This window comes from Pan paniscus, chromosome 14, assembly GCF_029289425.2.
Source record: "Pan paniscus chromosome 14, NHGRI_mPanPan1-v2.0_pri, whole genome shotgun sequence".
Taxonomy (NCBI): Eukaryota; Metazoa; Chordata; class Mammalia; order Primates; family Hominidae; genus Pan; species Pan paniscus.
In genome coordinates this window covers 61,586,713-61,614,637 of record NC_073263.2, presented here as the reverse complement: position 1 = coordinate 61,614,637, position 27,925 = coordinate 61,586,713, and the positions used below count along the sequence as shown (strand labels likewise).

Genomic DNA, 27,925 nt, shown 5'->3' with positions numbered 1-27,925 from the left:
TGCTCTCATGGGAATTAATAGGACAAGAACTCAGTCGCCCCCACCCCAGGAAGGTCATTAATCTATTCATGAGGGAGCTGCACCCGTGACCCAGACACCTCCCACTAGGCCCTACTTCCAACATTGGGGATCAAATTTAAATATGAGATTTGCATGGGACAACATCCAAATTAGAGCAAGTATTATTTGTTTCCTTTTGGTTTTTTATACTAGGACTGTCATCATACTTTTGTCAGGAAGGCGAGTGCCATATTTAGGCAAAAGAGGTGGGATAAACCAGAGGAAGCAGCTGGGAGAATTTTGGGTTTCTCCCTTAATTCCAGATGTATCACTACTAGTCAGAGTTCTCCAGAGAAAAAGAACCAATAGGATGCCTGCCTGTCTATATGAGAGGGGATTTATTAGGAGAACTGGCTCACATGATTATAAAGGGCAAGAAGTCCTACAGTATGCTATCTGCAAGCTGGAGAACCAGGGAAGTCAGCAGCGTGGCTCAGTTAAGGCCCCAAGTTTTCAAAACCAGGGAAGTTGTTGGTGAAACTCAGTTGGAGGCTGAGGTGGCTTTAAGGCCTGAGAACTCCAGGGAGAGTGTCACTGGGGGAAGTCCCAGGGCCCAAAGCTTGAAGAACCTGGAGTTCTGATGTCCAAGGGCAGAAGAAGTTTGTCTCAGCTCCAGAAGAGAGAGGGAGACTTAGCCTTTCTTCTGCCTTTTTGTTCTATCCAGGCTTTCAGCTGATTAGATGGTGCCTGCCCATACTGAGGGCGGATCGTCCTTACTGACTTACAGTCCAATGATTCAAGTGCCAATCTCTTCTGAAAGACATACCTAGAGATAATGCTTTACCAGCTATGTGGGTATACTTTAAGCCAGAAGACTAACCTAAAATTAACCATCACACCTAAAATTAACCAACCCCCAAAGATAACAATCACAACCACTTTTGTGTATGAACTGGTGTTATCATGAAGATGTCTTTCCAAAAAGAAAGCAGAGGCCTTTTTAAAAAATTCTTTCTACTACTCACCTTGAAATTTTATTTCAATTTCAGCCATAACTAAAGGGCTTTCTGTTTTTTGGTATTCTGTGTATATTAAGTATTTTAATTTACTAAAGAGACTGGGTAATGTTTGGCCATTAGCCTGAAAATAAAAATAAAGTGAATAATTTAAAACAGAATTTTCCAGTGCTCTCAGATTGCCCCACGTTTTATAACAATTATCCCGTAACTATCTCATTACTTTCTTCCAGTGAAATTCTTTGTGGATAATGTTACCTATGTTCATAAATTAAGAAAATCAATATGTCTTACTCTACTATATAATAAAATATGTATTTCAATTTAAACAATTGGCCATGACTACTCAAGAAGGTATAGTAAATTCATACTCTTGAATCTCTGCTTCATACCTCTGTGAGTACAGCAGTGGCATTGTAGATTGGTAGATTGATATAGTTGTGCTATTTTGGGGATTCAGATACCACAGACAGTATTTCCCTGGGATACCTACATTTCAGAAATGAAGCACAACTGTTGGTAAAGCTTAAAAAAAGCAGAGTGTAACTATAATTTACAGAATAGTTTGATTCTTGGAAAATTCAGTAAAGTAAAACTATGCAATACAAAGTATTTAATATGTAATAATTTTACATTTTACATCTATTTCTGGAATAGGAGACTGGCAGAACGTGTTTTCTAGTCACAACCCTGCTGATCAAAACAGAAACTGGTCCAGACAGACTAAAATATTAAAAAAAAAAACACAAAAAACAGCAATAACTGGCAAATGGGACAAAAGCAATCCCTAGCTGCCCTCATTAATTAGCATAAGACACTCTCACTAGCGCCATGACAATTTACAAATGCCATGGCAATGGCCCAGAAGTTACCACCCCTTTCCTAGAAAATTCTAAATAACCCACCCCTTAATTTACATTGACCCGCCCCCTAATTTGCATATAGCTAAGTGAGTTTAAGTGAGTATAATTACAATTGCCAAGAGCCCATACATTGCTGACTCTGAGCACACTGCCTATGAGTTAGCCCTGCTCTGCAAGGAGCAGCACCATTTGATAAAAGGTTGCTGTGTAACATGACCATCTTGCCTTTGAATTCTTTCTATGATGAAGCCATGAGCCCCACTGGGCTAAGCCCCAAATTTGGGGCTCACCTGTCCTGCAACAGTTCCATTGAATTCGAGTCTAGGCTTAGTTAAGGATGATTCTTTCTCTCTCTCTTTTTTAGGTGTGTGAATCTTTCTGTGGGGCACAAGGTAGTTTTTACTGTACAGGTCAAACTGTGATGCTACCCCCTGTAAATGCTGGTAGCATCACCTCAATTATTGTGACAACTAACATGCCTCCAGAAGTTTCCAAAATTTCCAAAATGCTTCCTATGTCATATTAAGGCCTATTGAGCCTTCTCTCACTAGCTTAGAGAAAAAAACGAAACAAAACAAACACTTATTCACGTAACAGGATGTTTGTGTTTCTAACTAGAACAGCAAAAGTGACATTGCCAATTACTACCTTTTATCATAGTGTCAAATGGAACAGCTTCTAAGATCTTAAATATTTCTATCAAGGTAAAATGAAGGGAATTTTGACTTTTAAGTGCTCGAAGGGTTTGGTAGCCAAGAATTGAGTCAGCTAAAGGCATAAACTACAGTGTTTGATGAATGTAGCACCCTTATAAAATCTGTAAGAAATTTCACTTGCTAGGCTCCATAGGCGATCCAAAGTCCTGAATTTTATGGATCCATTCTGAGTAGATACGAAGTTTATATACATTCAGATATTTTACATTGCATATCACAAATGACTCAGGGCTAAGTTCACGAGGAAATTCATTTGAGCTGCCCTTCTCCTTTAGCCATTTCTGTCTTACCTCAGGCGCCCTTTCCTTTGCCAGAATAGCCTCTTACTTCAGGAGCTTAATTAAGAGCAATTCATATATTTATGTGGCTATATACCTGACTTGAATTTTTAGTCAAAATTAAGCTTGTAGCAAGATCTTAGTTACTTAAACCCTTATTTTGGTTGGTGCTGTTGAGAAATGTTCGATTTTAGGTGATAGCTGTTTTTATAAGTACAACTTTTATGTAATTTAGAACATTCAATAAATTAGTTAACATTTTTGATAAGAGTAGGGAAAAGACAAAACTATAAAGTGCTTTGTCTTTTGCTGGAACCAGTACTGAATATTTGATATGTGCTTGTGGCTATCAGAATCTGAAAATTGGTTGGTTTATTTCCCTTTTAATTTTTATGACACACAGAGCAGCTCTTTCAAAGCAGTGGAAGATAGCTTCAGGTGCAGCTGTTGTAAAAATAAATAAATATATTGAAATTGTGACTCCTAATGACCTTATGAATGGCAGAAATCTGCAACTGTCTATCTATAGTTATGTGAATATAATTTTATTTGCCTGCTGTGAATTTTAAAAGTTCTTTTAGTAAGTGTTTTACCTGTTAAAATGATCTAGAATACTTTCTTCTCTCCCTCTCCACCTCTTTTCTCTCTCCTTCCTTCAGGCAGAACTACATGTAAATCATTCCAAAACAATTAATGCTGCTTTAGTCACAAATTATTGATTTTTCCATTCGTAGTGCATGTAGAATTGCTGCTCTACTTAGATTCTAAAATGAGGCATTTTAATTGTGTTTTCCAGGAAGATATGAATTTAAATGAAGATAAAAAGGCACCATTGCGGGAAAAGGACTTCAGTATCAAAAAAGAAATGGTGATGCAGTACATTAATACTGCTTCTAAGACAGTAAGTAAAACTGTCAAGTTGAAAAATACTGCCGAACATGTTTTAATATGGAAAACAGCACATTTATCTAATGAAGTACTTAAGTTTGTGGGCAACTGTAATCAGAGGGCTTCTGAATGTATAATTAAGGGCACAAGTATATTATACATTTGTTTAAATTAAAAATATTTCTCATCTTAAAACTTTTAAGCTGCTTCTGTTTTTTAGCTAGTTACATTGCTAAGAAACACTGGGGGGGGTCTGCTCTGTCACCTTTCCTTGTTAGTGAATTAATATAGTCATTGATTTTTAATGTCACTTATAAATCACAGTGATATCTGCATTATAGAAAAGTGAGACCGATTTTACTCTGTCTACATCAAGGTACATAATAGTGGCTTAGAAGTGTCTTTAATGTGAGTCTCCCTATGAATAAAATTATCTTGTAACAAATTATAAATGTTGGTATTGAAAGGAGCATTAGGCCTCTACGTGGCTGCCAATTTTCTAGAGAAACATGAAATATGTGGGTGGAAGTAATGACTAAATGTCTAAGAAACCATGACTGGCACACAGAATCAATTGCATTTATTTCATGGAAAACAAATGAGCTTGACTAGTCATATACAAATTGTGAATAGATGGATTGGATGAAAATATAAAATGGAAGCCAATGAAGAAGCAATCAGTAGAAAGACAGTGGAAAATGATTTTGGCTCAATTTACAACAGAATTGGATTAGGAAAAAGTAGCTTAACACACTAGTTTTCCTTGGGTATTTTAACCTAAGTTCAGGTTACAAGAACATAAGTTATTTATACTTTAACTCCACTTAACTGCTAGACCAGTCATTGACTCTGAGGCCTTTCTTTTGGAAGAAAGACACAAGTGATGTTTAATTTTTAAACATGTCTCATGTTTTGGCAGCTTGCTCTTCAGGTATAGAAATCACTGTGAGTACTGTGCTTTTTTTAGCGGCACTTTTTTTTTTTTCTTTTGAGACGGAGTCTCACTCTGTCGCCCAGGCTGGGGTGCAGTGGCGCCATCTCGGCTCACTGCAAGCTCCGCCTCCCGGGTTCACGCCATTCTCCTGTCTCAGCCTCCGGAGTAGCTGGGACTACAGGCGCCTGCCACCACGCCTGGAAATTTTTTGTATTTTTATTAGAGACGGGGTTTCACCGTGTTAGCCAGGATGGTCTCGATCTCCTGACCTCGTGATCCGCCCGCCTTGGCCTCCCAAAGTGTTGGGATTACAGGCGTGAGCCACTGCGCCCGGCCTTTTTTTAGCTCTCTATATAGATGGGCTCTGTATCCTGCTACTATGATACTGATACTAATTGCCTTTGTCCTTTAATGATACTTATATATCACAAATTGGTATTGGGGGTTTAAGAATCAGAGCTCTGGTGTTTTGGATCTGCTTATGTGTCTCTGCTTGACCTTGGAAATCTTATTTTACCTCTTTGATTCTCAATTTCCTTACTATAAAATGGGAATACCTACATAGTGGACTCATTATCAGAGTTAAATGGGCAGGTATGGTGGTTTGAGAAGTCAAGGTGGGAGGACCTCTTGAGGCCAGGAGTTTGAGAGCAGCCTGGAGAACATAGTGAGACTTTGTCTCAACCAGAAAAAGAAATTAGCTGGATGTGGTGATGAGAGACTATAGTCCTGGCTACTTGGGTGGCTGAGGTGGGAGGATTGCTTGAACCCAGGAGTTCGAGGCTGCAGTGAACTTCAATCACATCACTGTACTCCAGCCTGGGTGACAGAGTGAGACCCTGTCTCTAAAATAATAATAATAATAAAAACAAAATTAAATTGTTTATTTCATGATTAGAACACAACATATTTTATGACTGGTGACTGCCTCTTGTGGTAGCAGTGGTGGTAGCAATAGTTTGTTTTTCTTTGTAATTTGTTTTTTGTTCTTGTTATTGTAATCATTATACCATAATTTAAAATATAGAGAAAAGTACATCAGTAAAAATACAGATTTACTATTTGTAAGTTCACATTTCTAAGGCTTTTTTTTAGTTGTTGTTTTTTAAGTGTCTATAAGGCCAGGTGTGGTGGCTCACGCATGTAATTCCAGCACCTTGGGAGGCAGATCTCTTGAGCCCAGGAGTTCGAGACCAGCCTGGGCAACATAGTAAGGCCCTGTCTTGACAAAAGATATAAAAATTAGCTGGGTGTGGTGGCATATGCCTGTAGTCCCAGCTACTCAGGAGGCTGAGGTGGGAGGATTGCTTGAGCCCATAAGGCAGAGGTTGCAGTGAGCCGAGATCGCGCCACTGCAGGTCAGGCAGCATTTTAGGCACTAGAGATGGTGTGTGACGATAGTCTATCACTGTGTCCTATGAAGCAGCATTGGATGTACATAACAGAAACACATAAACATATATGTAATAGGAGGTGAAATGTGATGTGGAAAAAAAAAAAAAACAGACTGGTGAGTGTAGATAGTGTTTATGTTTTGTGTAGTCAGTGAAGACTACCCTGTTAGGGAATTGTAAATCTAACAAGTAGGAATTCATTTAATATAAGAGATACGACATCAGTTAGAACTGGTTTAGAAAACCTTGGCATGATAGTTCATATTAATTCTTGAATTTGAGATAATAAACATAATTTTAAGAAACAAACTGTTTTGAACTTTGTTATGTGGATCTATTTCAGTTTGCATTCACTGATTTTCAACTTTAATTCTCTAATCATTTTGGACTAAGGTTGAAATTTGTTTACCAGAATTAGGTAATTAAATTATCAGGATTGAAATAGATTAGTTATCTAAAGTGTGATTACAGCATTGACTCATTTAATTAGTGTGTGGAGGATCATGGCTCTTCCTAGGAAGGTTCTGAATAATTTGGCAGATGGTTAACATTCTAGAAAGTTCAAGCTGACCAGTCATTTATTTTTGCTCTGGAAGTAGAAACACATTTTATTAACTCTAGGGTACAGACTTTGTCATGCCACTTTATTTACATTAATGACTATTGAAAAAGCTACTCTGAAAAGAACAGAATCAAAGTTTATGGATACATTGTTCTACACAGGATATGAAAAGGACACAGGATAAAAAAGATATACTTTTGTTATGGTTTTAGGCTTAGAATTGCTTTGAGATTCTCTTTTTTGGGTAAGCATTAATATTAGTTTTTTGAAAATAGTACTGATGTCTAACAGTGTATGGTTTGAAAATACTTAACCCTCAAAGTATTAACCCTCAAAGTAGGCCTAACGTAGATAAGGTTGGTTTTTAGAATTAAAAAAAAAAGCCACCAATCAAACTAGGTTATTTCTAAGACGTTATTAAGTTTGAATTTAGGTGGCACAAGAATAAAACTGAATTTGTGCAGTTAGGAAGGATGATTACAATTTTATTAAGGAAGTGTCGTATTTAGAAGCAGAAAATACCAGATTTACATTTTTCTAACTTTCAGGGCATGGGAACGTGATCCAGGTTTGTCCGGTACACTCTGGTGGGCAGTTCCACTTTGGGGTTTTTGAGAAAGGTTTCCCTCCCTCATGAAAGGATCCAGAGTTGGAGAGCCACTTTGTTCCGCCATTGGATGTGATTGTGAGAGGTTGTACGGTGCTTGATGTCACAGAGCTGCTTCTCTGGCTTAATGCATTCCTGCCCCTAGACTCTTCATTATGTGAAGTGATGCAGGTTCTCATGGAAGCTACTCCGGGTTTTTTCTTTGCCGCTGTTAAGAGTCCTGATATACCATCCACATGCATTTTTGCCTGTGCTGGGTCTTTAATTCTAATTCAATCTGGAAATTACTGTTTCCATTCAAAGGAGCATCCGTAAGACGCTCCCTTCACTTAGTGTGGGCTCACTCATAGCATAGACGAGAGAGGTACTACAAGGCACTGTGCCCATTCTCTGGTAAATGACTCAACTCAGATGTTTAACAGCAAGTTTATTGGAGAAAATGTCTTTTAAGAAGAATATAGACTTGACTTGTTAGATCACGTAGCTGGAAGGTAAGACTGTGATGCAGTTAGTGGTAAAGACCTTGATAGCAGGATGTGATGTGATAGGCCAAATGGAAGAGGATCCATAGTTTCCAATAAATGTAAGAACAAGAAAATTCTGGACCAGAACAGAGAATGCTCTTGTAAACCACAACTGCCTGAGGATTTTCATTATTTTTAAAAATAAAAAAGAATTAGAAATTAATATACAAATCTATTATATACATATAGATGTATTTAATAGTAATGCTTAACCTTGAGTATAGTTCTCATTCTTTATTAGGGTTTGATTATTTTTAATCTTATCTTCCCTTAGAATGCTTAAAGTACTCCATCAGATACTGTTAAAAGATGATTTCTGTAGTCAAGCTTCTTATGTTTGAGTGGACAAATCAAGCATGGAAGATATATCCTAATAGAGTTGCTGCCTTCACTTAGTTTTCTTTTTCCTCTTTTCTCTTTGGGATGGTGCATCATACCTATGTCTGTGATAGAAGTGTTTATTAATGCTTATTTTCTTGTAGGTGCTTGAGTTGTGTTAAAGGTGAGCTGTTTCTGGATGTATTATTTCTGGATAATGTGAGAAAAATCTCATGATAGGGGTCATGGGAGACTATGGATTAATTTATATACAATTAAAGTATGTGTTAAAAAGGATTCTTATTGATCTAAATCTATTCTGAACAAGATTTATATATTTTTTCTGTATCAATCACAGAGGGTTAGTAAAAATAAAATATATGGCTGCGCTTGGTGGCTTACGCCTGTAATCCTAGCACTTTGGGAGGCCGAGGCGGGTGGATCATTTGAGGTCAGGAGTTCCAGACCAGCCTGGCTAACATGGTGAAACCCTGTCTCTCCTAAAAATACAAAAATTAGCTGGGTGTAGTGGCACAGGCCTGTAATCCCAGCTATTCAGGAGGCTGAGGCAGGAGAATCGCTTGAACCCAGGAGGTGGAGGTTGCGGTGAGCTGAGATCATGCCACTGCAGTACAGTCTGGGTGACAGAGTGAGACCCTGTCCCCCTCCCCGCCCCTCAAAAATAAATATACATTATACCTTTCCTATCTGTTGAGAGGAAGGAGTCTTCTATTTGCCGTTCTACTTTCAGGTTTGTCAGGGTAATCTGCGGCAATATGAAACTAGGGAAGTCCTGAGAGGCCAAAACCTATATTCCAGACAAGTGAAAGCAGACCCTTGAAAGGAGCAGCAGATTCTTGAAGGAAGCAGAGGGGCAGAGAGGGAGTAAGGATAGAGGGAAGGAGGACAAGTTTGAGAGATAGATAGGAAAGGAGAACCAAAAAGATGTCTGGTCCTTTGTGGGGAGGTGGGGTTTCTGGGAGAGATTTGGAGAGATATTTAAAGAGATTTTCGGGGGAATTTTGGTTTATGTTATGTAGTGCAGTGTGTTTATTGTGTCTCCAAGAATACTTAGTAGAGATGAACATTTGCTTATCAGTGCTTTGGGAGTTGTCTTTTTCCCCAATTAATTTTCGTAGGTCAAGATGATTAAACTGTCCAGACAGTTTAACTACCTACAGATTACAACTGGACTGCTACCTCTTAGCATGTTGCACTCCCCCGTCCCCCACCCCTTACTTTTTGGCTGTACCATTAGGTTTAGATAAAATGCTTTAAACATTTCTCTTTGAACTTTGTACTTCTAATTAAAAGCCCTTCTGAATGCACTAGCTTGGAGTCAGAAGTTGTGATAGACTCCTCACCTCCCTTATCCATGTATCATTGGCATCTGTATTACAGCTGCATTAACATGCCCAGTTTAGGTGAGCTGATATCGAAGGATAGCCCATCCCACATTTCTAAGATTCTTAATTAGAACATCCATTCTTTATTTTCTATTTATGTTTTTTTTTTGATATTTTTGATCAAGAAGCAGAATTCCTCTTTTATAAATGCTCCTGAAAGTTTGCTAGCTCCTTCTTTTTCCCTGTCAAGCTGGTTTCCAACTGAATGTAAGGGCTATTCTGAGGCATTTATTAGAAAAGTTTTGGATAAAGTTTTTATTCTTTGAACGCTTCCTTAAGTATTACTGTAGTAGTTCTTCCTCAGACTTTTTAAATGTGAAAGTTAAATATCAAGTATTAATGATCATAACTTTACGAGGCATAAAGACTAACAAAAGTTTTTTAAGCAACACAATGAAACAACTGAGTCTAAATTGAGTTCATAAGTGTAGAATTATAGTTTCTTGTGTGTATGTATATATTTGTGTGTATGGATATATGTATAATATAGTGTTTAAAAGTATTTTGAAAGGTTTTGTCATAGTACTGCTCTAGCTCAATAGGCCATTATGTCCTCAAGGATGGAAGACATTGTATTCTGCAGTATTACTCTTCTAGGCGTATCTTGATCAGAAAAGAACTATGTTTTGAGAAAAATCAGTCATATATTTAGATTTATGTATACAGTCGAACCTCTGTATCCATCGATTGGTTTTGCATCCATGAATTCAACTAACCGTAGGTTGAAAATATTTGGAAAAACAATTGTGTCTACACTGAACATGCACAGCTTTCTTTTCTTGTTATTCCCTAAACAATATAATGCCTATTTACATAGCATTTACATTGTATTGGGTATCATAAGTCATCTAGAGATGATTTAAAGTATATGGGAGGATATGAATGTTATATGCAAATACTATGCCATTTTTTATCAGAGACTGGAGCATCTCTGGATTCTGGTGTCTGTGGGAAGTCCTGGAACCAATCTCCCATGGATACCAAGGGGTGACTGTATTTTCTCTAGATGGAAAATCTGGAATTGATTTGTTAGTTTTAGCATTGATTTGTTAATATTGTAATATTAGTAGGGAGTTTTAATACATTTCAGTGTCAGTTTTTCTTGCTTTCAGTTACAGTTTCCAATGTTAATTTTGGAAAACATTGTCAGGTACAAGTAAATTAAGTTCTTTTTATTTTCTCTCACTTTTTGGTTGTTCTTACTTAAAGGAGGCTTATATTTTAACCACTAGAAACTTAGAAGAACCAAAGTTTCACACATTCTTGTTAACATTAACGTGGATTTTTTTTTTTTTTGCTTCTATTTCAGATTAGGGATTTGATAAAAATGCCCCTATAACACAAAAGCTTAGTAAAAAATTTGTGATTGACATTAGATGTATCTAATAAACACAATGCCCTTGCTTATGATGCTTTGCCTGCTTGTTTCCAGGTCTTACTTGCTGACTAGCAGAAAATTTCAGAGCCTCAGCACAATGAACCGATTTCTTGTTAAGAGTATTTTCTAATAATCTAGCTGGCACTTCAGTTTTCATTTATTCCTATATAGGATAGGTTTTATGTATGCACAATTAAAATGATCTTCCAACAGCTAAAATTCATCCAGATTCCTTATGAGTTATTTCTGGGCAGCACCAGTGGTGTTTCATGTTCTCTAGTATTACTGCATTGTGTTTTTGTTTAGGTAGGAGATGATAATGAAGAAACTGATCATCTTTTCTTTTTTTATAGGAGTAAATTATATTAGGCTCACATTAGAATTGTATACTTTGGTCTTTTAAAAATCGTATAGGTAGTTAAGACAGCTTTTCTTTTATTATAGCGTTTTTTAAAAAAGGCTTCATCAGATATGGAAAAACTGCTATTTAGTAGTTGAATTTTATTAGATCCTGAGTTGGTGAATGATGTTTATACCACTTGTTGGCATTAGAGGTCATCCAAGGTCATTTTCACCCTGTCACTGAGTTGTTTTCATCTTGTCACTGAGTTGTTTCTTGGCCTAAGACATTTTGCTATGCTCGTACTTACTTTTTAGATTTTTGTGAACATAATTAAAAACTTACCATGTCAGATAACCATGAATGTAGTGATAAGTTTGAAAGTGCCACAAGAGGCATGTGACATCTGTATATACAAATATAAAGAAGCTTTTAAAAGAAGGAACACTTCTGAAGGAAAAAGTGAAAATTTAAGAAAATAAATGCTATGTATGTGCAGGTGTCTTTCAGTGAACAAAGGGGCTAAGTAATTGATGAAATAAGGAAAAAGTATCCACGAGCAATAACTCTTGATCTTGATATCCAGTAGAATGATCTGGGAACTTTAAGTATTTTAATGTCCAGGCCTTACCACTTAACACTTCCATAAAACAGTTCCTGTGGATGGGACCCAGGTATCAATATTGAGTAAAGCCCTCCTGGTGATTCTAGGATACAGCCGAGAATGAGAATTACTGGGCTGCAGAAGATGAGCCTTATCACCAGATGTCTCTTAGTATAACATTAATTTAACAAGAGACCAGGAATTGACAGAATTTAAAGGCTAAGCATGGACCATTTACTATTAAAACTATTATCTAGTCACGGTGGCTTCAAGGATAGTTTGCCATATGCATAACATCAAAATGAGTGTTCAAGTACCATACATACTAGTAGCTGCTAAGAAATTCTCTATGACATTTGGTCACTCGTAGAAATAATCAAAGGAGAAGGTTAACTATTGTAACAGAGAAGAACCTGCTTTATTTTGGAAAAAGATGCCCAATAGAACAGATATTAGTAAGGAGAAGAGTATGCCTGGTTTTAAAGCTTCCGTGAATTTACTCACCTTCCTAGTTGGTGGCATTAAACTTAAACTCCTAAGCTCTTTTGTACTTAAGAGATATCCTTTGATTTCTTAGTTATTCCTAAAGGGCATAAATTCTATACATACTTAAAAAAAATCCTTAATAGGCTAATCAATCACCTTGATGCCCAAAAGGCATTTGTTCCCAATTTAATGGTTTCCTGACGTATTACCATTTCCTAACCGGCTCAGTGTAGTGGTTTCCCCCACAACCCTCAAGACAATAAATATGATTGGTATAGCCTCTTACTATCAATATGCTGCAAAAATTTTTCAAATGCTTTTATTACCAGAAGGCCTTCCAGAGTAGATTAAGTAAATTAAGGATCTGTCCTTAGGATTTGTTGAGATGTGGAAACCAAATAGTCCAACAGTAACTTTAATCTTAGGTTTTGACTATTCCTTGTATATTACTGTTATGGTAGATTTTATTTGTGGATTTTTTTTTTTCCTTGGGAAACTGCTTTGTACTACTTTGGTGAGTTTAAAACCTTTTTTCTGCATTTTTGTTAAGGATGACTTTGTTATACTCTCGTATTTAGTAGATATATTTAGTAGTAGTTCTTTTTCTTTATTTTTATTTAGGTCTGGAAGATAACTTACAGCATCTTTAAATTTTGCACATGAGGGAATGGTCCAAGGGAGTGTGTGACTTTCCCACATTAATGCCATAGCTAGGACTAGAAACTAGGGTTTTAGAAAAGAAAAAAACCGTTTGTCAAATAAAAATAGTTATAGAAAACATCAAAAAAAATGTGTAGCTTAATGAATTATCATAAGGAGAACACCACACAGATAAGTAAATAGAACCTTGCCAGTCATCCTGGAAAGCCCTCCATCTGCCCCGTCCCATGCTAAAACCTTTCTTCAGTTTTGTGTATATTTTAGCCTAAAAGTAATCACCATCTTGACTTTTATGGGAATCACTTCCTTGAGTTTCTTTCTAGTTTTATCACTCAAAAGTGCCTCTGCGGACTATAGTATATTCTTTCTATCTGTCTGTCTGTCTGTCTATCTATCTATCTATCTATCTATCTATCTATCTATCTATCTACCTATCTATCTATCATCTATCTATCTATCACTCAAAAGTGCATCCTCAGACTATAGTTTATTCATCCATCCATCCATCCATCCATCCATCCATCCATCCATCCATCTGTCCATCCATAGGGTCTTGCTCTGTCACCCAGGCTGGAGTGCAGTAGTGATCATAGCTTACTGTAATACTGAACTCCTGGGCTCAAGTGATCCTCCCACCTCAGCTTTACAGAGTGCTGGGATTATAGGCATGCACCACCGTGCTTGGTCTTTATTTAAAATTTTTTTTTGAGAGGGAGTCCCTTGGTCTATTCTGTCCAATCACTGTTGAAGCAAGTGATAGATCCATGGGGGCCACAAATGCGCTACTGTTGCTTATATTTTAAAATTTGGATTATCTCTATGTCTTGTTTAATCTTCAGTTATTTTATCCAGGACATTCTGAATTTCGCTGATGTGTGTATTTGTGGTAAAGTTAACGTGTTTTCCTATCCTCTGTATTTCCTGCACAGAGACAGCTAGATCTAGAGGCATGATCAGACTCAGGTTTCATCTCTTTACCAAGATCATAAGAAGTATTGTATTCTTTCATTAATATCTAGTTTGCAGTTAGAATTCTATAATTTCATTTTCATTTATTGGGATACTTTTACAAAGAGACATCTCTCAAATACTGTTTGGTTAGCCAGTGATATAGGAAATTTAGGATAAATGCTTGATTCTTTTCCTTTATTTGCCAGCTTTCAATATATTGATTTCATTCTCTATCATTCTCTGAAGATGATCAATCATTTTTAATGTCATTAAAAATTGATGCGTTACAATTATTTTTAGTGAAGATCAAATTGTCCCATCTTTGGCCATTGGGACTTGTCTAGTTGGCTCCTAGTCATTTTGATCTGATGATCAAGCTCCTCCTCTAGAATATTTAGCCCGCTAGACCTGGTATCAGTCGACTCTTTCCTTTAGGGTGGGGAACGATATTTCAAAGTTTACAAGCTGAGGGCCAAGGATACTTACTGTTCTTTTTGTTTAATTACTGTTTTTAGTGGAGAAATAGAAAACTAAAAAAGCGTGTGTGGATGTGTATGTAAAAAGTTTTTATTTTGCATATGTTCTGTCTCCAACTGCTATTTTTGTCCTACTATGTCGACATTGACTAAGCATATAGCCATTACAATTCACACTCTTCCTTTTAGTTCTCATTTAGTCTTAACCTCATTTAGTAACTATATTTGAATGCTCACCATGGTCCTTATGTTATTTCTGCAGACTTTTTGTTTGTCTGAAGTTTGTTCTTTAGTAGATTCCTCTGAAGGACTCATGGAAACAGTATTTCCTGAGTTTTGCATGTTGGTAATAGTATATGCCCTTTATTGTTTAGTCAGCTTTGTTGGATATAAAATGCTTGGCTCACACGTTTTTTTGCTTAGGATCTTGAATAATACTATAGGATCTTGAATAATACTGTTTTTTTTTTTCTAGCAAAAAGCTTACTGGCATTGTTGTCAAAAGGTCAGCTGATAACTAACTTTTAGTTATAAATTAATGTCTTTCTTTCTCTGGGATATCTGAGTTAGGATTATCAAGTATACAGTATGCTCTTTTTCTTTTTTTCTTAAATTTCTTTTTTTTTCACTGATGTGTTCTAATTTTTTGCTTTGGTTTTCTTTTTCATGGATTCTGTTATCTGTATGTTGGATTTTTGTCTATCTTTAATATGCCATCTTCTCCCAAATGCTTTTTATCTTATTCTTTATTTCTATTTAGGTTTTAAAAATTTTATTTATTTCATGTCTGCATTCTCTTATGACATTATGTTTATTCTTGTGTTCCTTGTTAGTTTTTATTTCTGAAATGATTTTTTTATTTCTATTTTTTTCTTGAATTCCCTCACTGCATTTTTGAGTGTGTCTTAGTCCACTTTAAATATTTTTTTCATGTCTTATATATTCTCTTAATGTCTGTTAGCTCACTTTGAAATTGTAAGTTACAATTTGATTTATAGGTTTGTCTTTGAGGTGTCTTTCATCTTTTACAGGAATTTTCTGCTCAATTTTGATTTCACTTTCAGCACTTTCTCTTCAATGTAGGATCCTGTTCTGGAAGGAGCTCTGGCAACTCATGGGACATTGAGTGCTCCAGCCCCTTCAGATCTTTTCTGGGCCTCTTGTAGTCACTCATACTCCTTCCAGTTCCAACTGCTGCTTTCAAATTGGTCTACTGAGGTGTCCAATGGATATCTCTGGGCCATTTTGGAGTTATCTTGTTTTCATGTTCATTAGCTACTCTGTTGCCTTCCTTTGGTTCTTCCCATACACGTATTGCTACTGTGCGGATTTGTGGCTGTTGGTGGTTTGTCTTCAACCTCCTGTAGTTTGAGGACTGTTGAGAAGGTACTTTGTCACTCAATATTGTTGGGTGTTTGATTTTGCTACTTAGTTATTTTGTCTTTTTTTGTGGGAGATCAGGGAGTTTTCAAAACTGTATTGCTGCTGCCATCTGCCTAGCTCCTCTAGTCTTCTGATTTTGAATCTCATATTCTTTTCTTTATTCTATGCCAATTTATGTCTTTGGTTAAAAAACAATTCAGGGTTATTAGCACCCCCGCTGCCCTAACTATTAGGGTAGAAAATAATGACATTTTTCTATGTAACTTTTAGCTGTTAGCTCTTGGTTTTGCTGTTATTTCATCCATAAACTTCCATTAAACCTCTTAATGGTCCATGACCTACAAATAGTTTTAAGTTTAATTTCTATGCTATGCTTATGCAGTGTTATCATTTCCTTATGTAGTTTCAGTAAGTTATGCAGGATGCATCCCTTTCTGAATCCCATTGATAGTTGGGAAATTCAGACTACCCTTCAGTACTATACCCCACCCCTGGAAAAATAGGTCTCATCTGCTTGTATATGTCTATAAATTAGTGAGTGTGTTAAATCTATCACAGCATGAAATCACTTCAAGCACCGTGAAAGACTATCTTAAAGAATTTAAATTGATTGCAGATGTTAGTGCAATTAAGCAGGCCTGATGAGCTCAGAATCATGTTTCTCAGATTTGAATATGAATGCATTTTAAAAAAGCATAGTGATGTACTCCATGTAAATTGAGTTCATAGGCATCTAAGAGTTTTTATCACCTTCTGTTTTAAAATGGCTCAGTAATGTGAAAAGTGATGTGTGACCCCTTGTGCAGATACTTGTATTACTTTGGATAAATGTGTATTATTTGTCTTAAGTATATAGAGTTGACACTGAATGATTATTTCCTTTGTTAATTCATTTGTCTGCTGATTAGTTTGTCTACCTTTTGTGCCTATAATTCATTTAAAAATTATCCTATAGACAGAAAATGTAATGTTATTTCATTCCATTTTTAAGAAAAAAAAATGAGTATGACAAGTCAAACGTATTGGCTTAGATTATAGGAGCATAGGATCTTTTTTACCCTTGAGTTCAGATCTCTTGACTAATCAAACTTTACCTACCTTAATTTCTTTTGCTTTATTTTAGCTGAAATGTAAAAGTTTTCTAATTATTATTTTAAAATGTAACATACTGGGTTTCAAATTAGAAAGTGAATTCTGAAACCAAACTATAACGAGATTAAGTAGAGTGTACAGTATGTTCATTTTCAATTTATTTCTAATTGATCTGTGCACATTAAGTAATTAAACTCATCAATTTCTATAACACATTGTAGAATGTTACGGACATTAGGGCTTTATTATATATAGAGTAGTAAAATAAAGTAGAAAAATGGTGAGTAATTGTATTTTGCTACTGTTTTTAAATACTAAGAAAATCACTGAAATATTGTTTGAAGGGCAACGACATTAGTGATTTTTAAATAGGAACAAAATATAATATATTTTTTCTAGATGGTAAAAATTAAAGCTGTGTTCTTCAATATTTTATAATAACTTATTTAGCCCTTAAAACTATACTTTGTTTCCTGGAGTTAAGAATCTAGCTTTGTTGCTTCTAACTTTGTGGTTTCAGAAAATTCATTATTTTTCTCTAGGACTCGGTTAACTAAATTATAAAATTTAGGGGTTTTTGTGTGGGAAAGTTTGGAATAGGGGCTAGATTTAAAGTCTTAACAGTTCAAGTCTTCTAATCCAAGTTCAAGTAAAGTGTAAAACGAGCCTGAGAAAATAAATGTTACAGTTGAAGGCTTCTTAAATCTGATTCATATTTGTAATAAAAAGTTGAATAAAAAGTTAATAAAACTGGGTATAAGAAAAAATAACACATATAATATTTTTCCCGCACATGAAATATACAAGTATGTATTCACAACCTGTCTTTAGATATTGAGCCAAACCCTTTTCTTTGAGTAGGAGTGGCTCTTACTTTTTTTTTCCCACATAAGATGTGCCCATAAGACATCATCTGTGATCACCATTTTTGTGTATGTTTTGAGTAGACCAATAATTTATACTCGTAAAGCAATCTAAGTTTAGACTTATAGGAGATGTATATGGTTTTTATAATGTGATTTTTTTGTTATCTTAAACCTATACCTAATTTTTAAGATAAGTTTTTTTAAGCAACTTACCCTAACCTTGTCTTTCTTAAGCCCTAATAATACTCTTTCTTTTAATTCTCATATATGATTACATTAATGAACACAGAATGGTTCATAAACAGGGGTACAAAAAGTCAACTCTTGGTATTCACAGAATTCAATTTATGGAAGTAGATGTGTAGCCTTCAGTATGCTTTGAGCATCTATTGCTTATTATGTATTATAAAATAATGGAAAGCCTAATATTGAACATCTATCTCTGGAATCTTAAATAAATCATGCTTTATTTTTTCTGGTGAACTTTGTTTTCTGCCCTTTCCCCAATGGGGTCATAGAAATATATTTTTCTATAACTTGTTTTATTTTTCCCTCAGTTAACTTTTCTACCCTTTTTTCTGTCAGAAATGACCTACTGAATTCAAACTGAATCAAAAACAGAGCATATTGGCTCGTGCATCTGAGAAGCCTGGTATTGGCTTCCAGCACGCATAGATCTGGGTTCTCAAATGACCTAAGGATTGGTTCTTTCTGTATCTCTTAGCCCTGCTTTTCTAATCCTGGCTTCATTCATGTAAGTTCTTTCTATATCTAGAAGGTTAGTAGAACCTCCCAGTTTAACACCTGTATTTTAGGTCTAGTAGTATCCAAAAATTTTAGGTCTCTCACCCCATTGATTTTTAAAAAGTTGATTATATGTTACTAAGCTAATATATATGTATTTGTCTATACCTCATATTTGTTATATTCATTTTATATGTAATATAGATTTTATTTTAAATATATATGAATTGAAAATATAAATAAAATAATGGATTAATATTTCATCTGAAAATTTTGCCTCTTAAATCAGTTTGGTCTCTCTTTAATTTTTATCATATTTTAGGTATGTTAGATTCATGACATAATTCCTTTTATTAGTTTTCTTCTAAAAATTATCTCCATTTCTACTCCTGAATTTTAACTTTGAATGACCCATTCTATTCTTTCCTGTATAACTGAACTTAACCATATTCACTCAGGGATGTTCCGGGATCATGTGCAAACATGCTGTAACCACTATACTTCTCCAAAGTTCATTCTGACCTCCACCTTGCCCACTTCAAGTCTTTTTTTGTTCTTGCCTTGCCTGTACTAGTTCCACCCTTCTTATACCACAAACCAGCTCCTGTTCTCTCTTTAGTCACATTTAACTATTCAGTTTGAATTTGCTGTTTTGACTTCAGCATTGCCACCCTTTTTGCCTATTGAGTTAGTAGTTGAGGGCACTGAGTGAGATATATAATATGCTTTGGTTCTCCCTTTTTGTGTTGCACTTGGAGGAAAAGACATGTACTGAGATAATGTGTCATTCAGGCAAAATAAATCCTTAAAAGAGTATTACTTTTGTGAATTCTTCATTATTCACATTGATGGGGATCTTGGAGGCTCACAAACTTGATTGGTCAACATACAAAGACTCAGTTTTCATTTCATGAGCAGGCATACAATCTGTTTTAATGGAGACTGATGTTTAAAAATCCAAATGTCACTTTAGTAATTTACAATCAGAAATATTATTCTTAAGAAGACTCTTGTAGTCTCTTCTCTCCTTATAGGCTAGTCTACACAGGAAGCCAAATGATAGAGAGTTGCTTACTTGGTTTGTTGGATGATCCACTGTGGAGATAATGGGGCGTATATTTAGACTAAGATCCTGCCACTGTGCGTGCACCCAGCATCATGTGCTTTCTTTAATGTGATAAACTAGAAGCTCCACGAAGGCAGAGAAATCTTGTTGCAGCAAAAACTAGATAATTGTGTTTATGTGTCTGAATACTCCCTTTCCTGGGGAGTTGCAGTGGTATTTTGCAGCACTTTAGGTCTCTGGACATGTTTGCAGGTACCATGCAGACTGCCTCCTCCTGTAACACATGCTCACTTCTCTTAGAGTACTCTGAAATTGATAAAGTCATACTTTCTTATGGCAACTAAAATAAATTTGTTTTATTTTGAGGTCATAAATTAATTTTATTCTGATATTGGTGCAACTGTGTGTGCGTGTAATCTCCTGGGTCATTTTACTGGGAGGCTCATATTATCTCATATTTTGATTTTCCTTAATTTAATCTGAAGTTAATTATAATTTAAGATTTGGGAATATCTTATAGTTGGCAAAATGTATCTCTCCTAAAGTATACTTTTTGTCTGGTTATGTTTTAGAGAAGTTAGATGAGAACTAGTGTTCTCATTTTATTTTTGCACTATTTAGATTTTATAGCTCATGATCTTTACGCATTTCCCCCTGTCATTTTTGAGGATTTTTTTGTAGGACACAAAGGTTGTTTCAGTAATCAAAATAAAATGATTAGAAATTCTAAGATAACTTGTTTAGTAATCAAGTAACATTCCAAGTATCATTCATTTATTCATATGCTCAAATTTAAAATTATTAAAATCAAAGATACAACTTAAAAGAATAGAGTATCTCTTAATGAAGCAGTCTTTAGTGTGAAATAATTTGTTACTATTTTATTGCTTTGTTTTGTCTACTTATGTGAAAAAGGTGTATGATTTATATATACTTCTCACATTAACAGTGCTATAGAAGTAATACTTCTGATATATGATCAGAATTCAGATATCATTTTAATGCCCAATAAATAAGTAACAAGATAAATGAGTGAATAAAATGTCTTTAAATAATTACTTTTGTATAATGCTTATTTAAGATTAGTGGCAAAATCCAAGTTAAGATTGTGACCAGTGGGTAATGTGCCAAATAAAGGTATTTAAAATACAACAGTTTTAACAGTCTTTTTTCTTCTTTCAGAAGTGATTCATTGTTGCAGAAAATTTAGAAAGTATAAGACATTATGAGGAAAGAAATAAAAATCCTACCAAAGATGAGGCATTTATCTCTAATATTAAGGTTGTTTTGATTTTTGAACAGCCTATATAGGAATTTAATAACAGTAAAACTAAGATTTCTATAACAGAAAAATTAAATATGACTTTTCCTGTTATGTCAACGTTTTGACAGAAGCCCAGGGGCTGAGGATATCAGGTGCTGAAACAACACAGCCATGAAAAGAGACTGCAAAGCCTATTGTGCTACCATTAGTCTGTCATCTACTTTGAAACTATACAAGATAAGGTTCACAGTAATTTAAGAAATGGAAGATCGACAGAGGGGGTTTCTTCGGAGAGAGAGGTGTCGGAATGCTGTGATATTATTTCTGACCCCTTGTGAGGGACTGGAGCCAAATGAGTGGGCATTTGAGAGAAGCACTCAGAGGTTGATGTGTATCCCTTCCAGTTTGGAGACCCAGATTGGAAACTTACTGTGTTCACTCTGCTAGGTTCTAAAGGCAAGAGGCTATTCGAGCTGCTTTGGTGGCAGAGCAAAGAAAAAGGATTAGACTTATGGTTGGAACAAGCTGGACTTGTGCCAAAACATTGGTCAGATGTGGATCTTTCAGAAGGCATTGACTGTGACTTGTCTTAGGAGGAATTTTGTCCCAAGGGGACCCCCTGCATGTGCAGTGACCCCCAATAGGGACAGTTTATGCAGGGTGGACTGCTATTTCTTTAGTAGTATTTCTTTACCGTCTGAGTAATGCACATATGCATTCCATGGAAGATGCGGTCAACACTTGGATATCAGCTACATCTGGAGGACCGTGGCACCAGAGTATAACAGTGATGCTTGATTATAGCAGTTTTCTGCATCTGTTTCTCTTTCCTCCCCACTGTCTCCAGCCCTGAAGGTAATGGAGGAAACCTGAAAAGTTGGCATGGTGGAATGGAAGTACAAGGTGGGAAAATGGTGAAGATCTGTAGCCCCGTTCATCACTATAGATTTCTTTGAGTGAGGTTCACACTGAGAAAGGGGAGAAACTTTAACATAATTAAGACTGAGGTTTTAATATTTTCTGTCTCTTGAGAAAGAAAAACTTACTTTATGAGGCTAGATAAGTTATCTGAAAATTACACTATCATCCTGAGATGATATTACCAAAATTAATCTTCAAGTGAGAGAGTGCTATTGAGCAGGTTAAAATCCAGAAGTCATAAGGGAAAAAAGATGGCTACATTTGCAATACAACTAAAAACTTTTGTATGGGTAGCGAAGGAGAGAGAGAGAGAGGGAGCAAGCAAAGTTAGAAGAAATAAAAAGCTGGAAGAAAATGTTTGCTATGTATCAATAATGTGTAAAGAACACCTACAAATCATTAAGAAAAAGATGAACAACCCAATAGGAAGAAGTTTATTTCATGTCAATAGGCAATTTGCCCAAGAAAAATAATGAATGTCATACATCCACATGAAAAGACGTTCAATTTCAATATGTAAATTAAAATAGGTATGGAGAGCATTTTTTGTCTGTCATAATAGAAAAACTAAAGATTTTTGACAGTAAATGTTTGGTGAGAGTATAGAAATATATATCAATGCAAACTATTGCTAGTATAATTTGTCAGTATCTATCAAAATAAAAACTTGTATACCCTACTGATGTAATGGTTCCACTATTTTGAACCTATTTTATAAGAATAGCTTGAACATATAAAGATCTATGTACCAGGATGTTCTTGCAGCACTGTGTGAAATGTCAGGAAATTTAAAACCAAAATATTTATCAATAGAGACATGATTAAGTAATTTATAGTACAGTCATGCAGTTGATGGATAATACAGCTGTTAAAACCAATGACTTAGATCTGACTTAGAAAGTTACCCAATATTTTTTTAAAAAAAAGCATATGTATAGTATGAACCAATTTTTGTTTAAAGACATTGTGAGTTTATACTGTGAATGAGTGGGTGTCTGTGCGTATCTGCCCATGTAAAGGAAAACCCTTGATGGATTCTAACCAAACTTGTAAAAGCATTTGCAGTGATTATCTTGCACTAGGGCTGGAGAAACTGGGGCAAGAACTTTCATTTCCTTGTGTACTTAAAAAAGAGTAGTGAGATTATGGGTGACTTTTTATTGTGGGTATTTTTGCATATCTCAGGATAGTATTTTTTGACACACACACACAAAGGATAATGTGGTATAAAGAGCTAGAGGAATAGGAAGGGCAGCCATCCCTCGGATCACGTCAATCTTCTGGAGTGGTGAGATGTAAACCATTGCATAAATGACTGCTCCTTGATTTTAGCCTAAAATAATCCAGTCTTTCTTCTGTTAAATGCAAGAAACTTGGGGTAGTTAATGTGAATAAGATAAGGTCTATAGCACTTCAGAGAGCTCACAGTTTAGTAGAGACAAAATGTATAAGCAGGTAAGAGGAGTACAATGTGATATATGGGCCCTAAGTATGTGCTAAAGTGCTGAATTATTGCCAGGAGCACAGTGTTGAAAATGCAGTACTCTGACTTATTGGAGTTAATGGGAGAGACCCTGGATTGTCGTCAGCATCTTAGCTGGCAACCTAAGCACTGCAACAAGCATCTCCTACTGTGGCCTCCTTTATCAAAGTTTTCAGCATTGGTACCAGAAAATATCCCTTTAGAATAATGTTTTCTTAGCAGAAACAGAATCTGATATTGTTCCTAACAGAGAACACCATTTTTGTCTTGTTTACCAGGTCATTTTGCCACAGTGCAGATGGCCTGATAACATGGACCACATTTCAATTAGGAAAAATAAAAACAAATCAGCAGAGCTAATAGCATGCTGTTTGCAAAGCTTTTAAATGTGACTTGGAATAGCACAAAAATTCATTTTATATTCTTGTAGTAAATTGGCACTCATTTAGTAACTTTTATTTACACAACTTAAAGTCTTGGAAACATCTGGGTAAATCTGTGAATAATTTCAGTGTTCAGTTTGTGATCATTGTCAAATAGTGTTTATTAAGCATTTACCTATGTGTTACAATGCTGGATGCCATAAATATCACCATAAATGAAAAATAGAGGCAGCTGGGATATTTACCTCATAAAGGAGGTATATTACTACATTAAAATATATGAAAAGTATGATTTTATATTTGAAGAATTTATGTATTGTCCATCTGAGAGTTTATTTAATGTTACATAAACGGATTGCTTTTAATCTAAAAAATTAGAGGACTAGATTTGATAACATCTAAGTTAGTTTCCATTTTGCAAAGTTCTTTCATTCCTTCATTTACTAGGAAATGCCACCCAGTTATAATTGTTGCTTCCAAAAGGATTCAGTTGAAAACTTGGTATTTTCATCTTTTTTTTTTGTTGAGACAACATCCCGCTCTGTTGCCTAGGCTGGAGTGCAGTGGCGCCGCCTCGGCTCACTGCACCCTCCACCTGCTGGGTTCAAGTGATTCTTCTGCCTCGGCCTCCTGAGTAGCTGAGATTACAGGCACCTGCCACCACGCCCGGCTAATTTTTGTATTTATAGTAGAGATGGGGTTTTGCCATGTCTACTAGCCTGGTCTTGAACTCCTGACTTCAGGTGATCTGCCTGCCTCGGCCTCCCAAAGTGTTGGGATTACAGGTGTGAGCCACTGTGCCCGGCCTATATTTTCATCATAACACAACTTTTCAAAAGTAATATATTATCATTGTAGAAAATACACAAAACAAAATGCAAGCCATCCATAATTTCTCCCCCAGAGGTAACTATTGTTAACATTTTTGGTTACTTTATTTTTAGTCCTTGAAAATGAGATTGAAGACACCAACCTCAAATGGTTGTTGTGAAGAATAAATGAATATTACTTTATATGTGTTGGCTGGCAGATATATTTGTTAAAGCATCTAGCAGTACTAAACATAGGTGCATTCTTTAGTTATCTTTTAAGTGTCAGCCTTATTTCTGATATTATTTCTCCTTTTTTTCAATAATGTCCGGATTGTGTTTCAACTTTTTATTCTGAGATTTGTTAGAGACCTTTAGTAACTATAACTTATAGTAAGCAGTATGAGGTACATTTTGATAAAGATACATTTGTAATCTAGTGTTTCTTGGTACTATCCAATTTTCCATTTCAAGGAAAATTTTAATGTTCATATATATGAAAGTTTAAGTCTGATAGAGAAGAGCAAGGAATACACATTTTCCCCTGAAATTAATAAAATTAGTTATGGCCTGCTATAGATTGGTTTTCTTGTGCATGTGTGTAAAGGCATGTATGAAAGCTTATCAATGAAGTTAACTTAGCAAGAAGAGAGAAAAGATGGAGTGATAGTGAAAATGTCTGTTAAGTGGGTACAGGAGGAGAAACTCATGAAAGGACAATGACCAGCTGCTACAAGCATATCTACATCTATAGGTACAGTGGAGAGAGGTAGAGAAGAATTAGATGAGATAGTCTAGGAAGAGGGCAGTTCAGGTAGGAAAACACAAAGTATCTTGCTTCAGGAGATTGGCAGATGCGCATCGAGAAGAGACTTGTAGATTATGAGGTTCCTGATGGTCATTTGTAAGAGCTACCGTGGGAGAGGGCCCATGTGGAAGGTAACCAAATCTATGGAGCCTTCTGAATTGAGTGTCTAGTGAGGAAGGGGGTTGGCGAATGTGCCCCACACTGCTCAGATGTTTGGTGATAAGCAGTGAGGGATGAATTAGTAGCCTGATGGGAAGCAGAATTGGGGGAGGTTTGCGTGAGAGGGTGAGTGGTTGAAAGGTTTGTAGAAAAGGAGTCACTAGGGAGAAAGAGATTGAAGATAAAAGAGGCAAATAGGTATTGGGATTAGATTGATTAGATTAGATTGATTAGATTAGATTTAGGGTTAAAAGTTTTAAAAATAAGGAATCACACATATTTCTCTGGGCAGAGGGATCAAGTATAGATAGAAGAAAACTTGTTTCCTTGACAAAGAAGAAATTTGAACCAGTTCATACTGTGTAGCTTCACTATTCTCAGTGAAGTAAGGGGCAAAGTTATGTGTTCAGAGTGGAGCAGATTTCAGGATAGTTTTGAGAAGAGCTCATAGGTTTTAAAGAAGCATTGAAGGAAATGGGATATGATAAAAATATCGAAAGCTACCTTGAGGGCCCATTTGAGATTGGAAAATATAAACAAATAATAATGCAGAATAATGGTTCTTAAATTCTGTTTAGTGCAGGAAACCTTTCTGTAAAAATGGATTCTTACAGAGTCCTCCCTCCCCGCTATATCTGAAGGATAAATATGGAGCTATTCTGTATGAAAAAGGATAGTGGGACTTAGAAGCCACGGTCAACTCTCTTACAGTCAGTTCTGAATCCTAGAACTCTGAGGAATGCAATGCAGACTGCTATTGTCTGTCCTGATGGGAGAGGAGTACAGCAATCAGAAAAGGAAGATGATAAAAGAGAAATGAAACTTTGGGGTCAACTTATCCTTGGCTACAAATAGGTCAGAACAATCTCAATCTGTAAATAACACAATAATGACTCTGAGGTTAAGGTTAAGGCTAGAGAATAAACACGTAAAATGGGAAGTATTTTCTGAAATTAAGTATTAGCCATTGTATCCATAACTTTTGGGTGAGTGGAAGTGAGAATAAAAATTTTGCATGTTTAAGAAAAAGAAACATTTGTCAAATGGAAATTCTAAATGTATTATTACTGTGGTTCTTAGGAATAATTTAAATAATAATGTCAATTATACATCAATTTCAAAAGCTTTAGCTATTGTACATGAAGAAATAATTCAATTCCATTTCTCTCAAAATAAACCATGTAATGATATGTTCTTTGTATAAACATGTGGAGACTTAGGAATACTGACATGGGTAGTGAAAATGGAAAATAATTTATATAATACCAATTTTCTAGTACTGACATAAAAGCCACAGTGTATCAAACTCAACAATTCAGTTGGGTAAGTATATGGCAGTGTTAGTCAGATTTCTTTTTGTTGTCAGAGACAGAAGCCTAACTTGAGATAATTTGAGCAAAAAGGGAAATTTTATTGGCTTGAATATCTGGAAGGGAAGGGGTAAGGTTGGAATGACACCAGAATGAAGTCCGATGCCAGGGCATTTTCTCCCTTCTTCCCTTGGCCTCTTTCTGGATGTTGATGTCCTTTTTGCAGACTGCAGAACGGTTTTCTCCAAAAATTGAAAACTTGAAACTAAAATAAAACATAGACATGATCAACTTTTTTTTTTAAACCCTAAAACTGTTTTTATGTCAAATTAAGCACAGGCAAAAGACAAATAATAGATCTGGTAAGAAATATTTCTAATGATTTTTACAAAGAGCTGCTACCAATACCCTGCAGTGGGCTTTTAGGACTTGGCTAGAAAAAAAGACCAAAAAAAAAAAAAAAAAAATCCAACAGAAAAGCCAAATCAAGAATGCAATCCCATTTACAGTAGCCACAAAAGGAATAAAATACTTAGGAATGCAGCTAACTGAGACATGAACAAACTCTACAAAGAAAATTACAAAACATTGCTGAGATAAATTAGAGACAACACAAACAAATGGAAACATATCCCATGCTCATGAATAGGAAGAATCAATATTGTTAAAATGGCCATACTGCCCAAAGCAATTTGAAGATTCAGTGCTATTCCTATCAAGCTACCAAGAATATTTTTCACAGAATTAGAAAAAAAAATGTATTCTATAAATTCTGTGAGCCAAAAAAGAGCTTGAATAGCCAAGACAATCCTAAGCAAAAAGAACAAAGCCAGAGGCATTTCACTACCCGACTTCAAACTATACTACAAGGCTACAGTAACCAAAACAGCATGGTATTTGTACAAAAATAGACATATAGACCAATGGAACAAGTTAGAGAAATGAGAAATAAAGCCATACACCTGTAACCATCTGATCTTTGACAAAGTTGACAATAACGAGCCATAGGGAAAGGACTCCCTATTTAATTAATGGTGCTGGGATGACTGGCTAGCCATATGCAGAAGATTGAAACTGACCCCTTCCTTACACCATATACAAAAATCAACTGAAGATGGTTAAAGACTTATATGTAAAACCTAAAACTACAAAAACCCTTAGAAGAAAACCTAGGAAACACTATTTTGGACATAGGACCTGGCAAATATTTTACAATGGAGACTCCAAAAGCAATTG

At 35.6% G+C, this 27,925-nt stretch overlaps 1 protein-coding gene across 2 annotated transcripts in view; it reads left to right on the top strand.

Annotated features, from left to right (window-relative positions):
- The window catches only part of DIAPH3 (diaphanous related formin 3), a 489,712-nt gene that overhangs the window by 66,492 nt on the left and 395,295 nt on the right, over positions 1–27,925 (top strand). For both annotated transcript variants that reach the window (XM_003825324.5, XM_055096829.2), the window contains one exon: positions 3,670–3,774. In XM_003825324.5, coding sequence (XP_003825372.4) covers positions 3,670–3,774 — 105 coding nt within the window. The remainder of the gene's footprint in view (positions 1–3,669; positions 3,775–27,925) is intronic.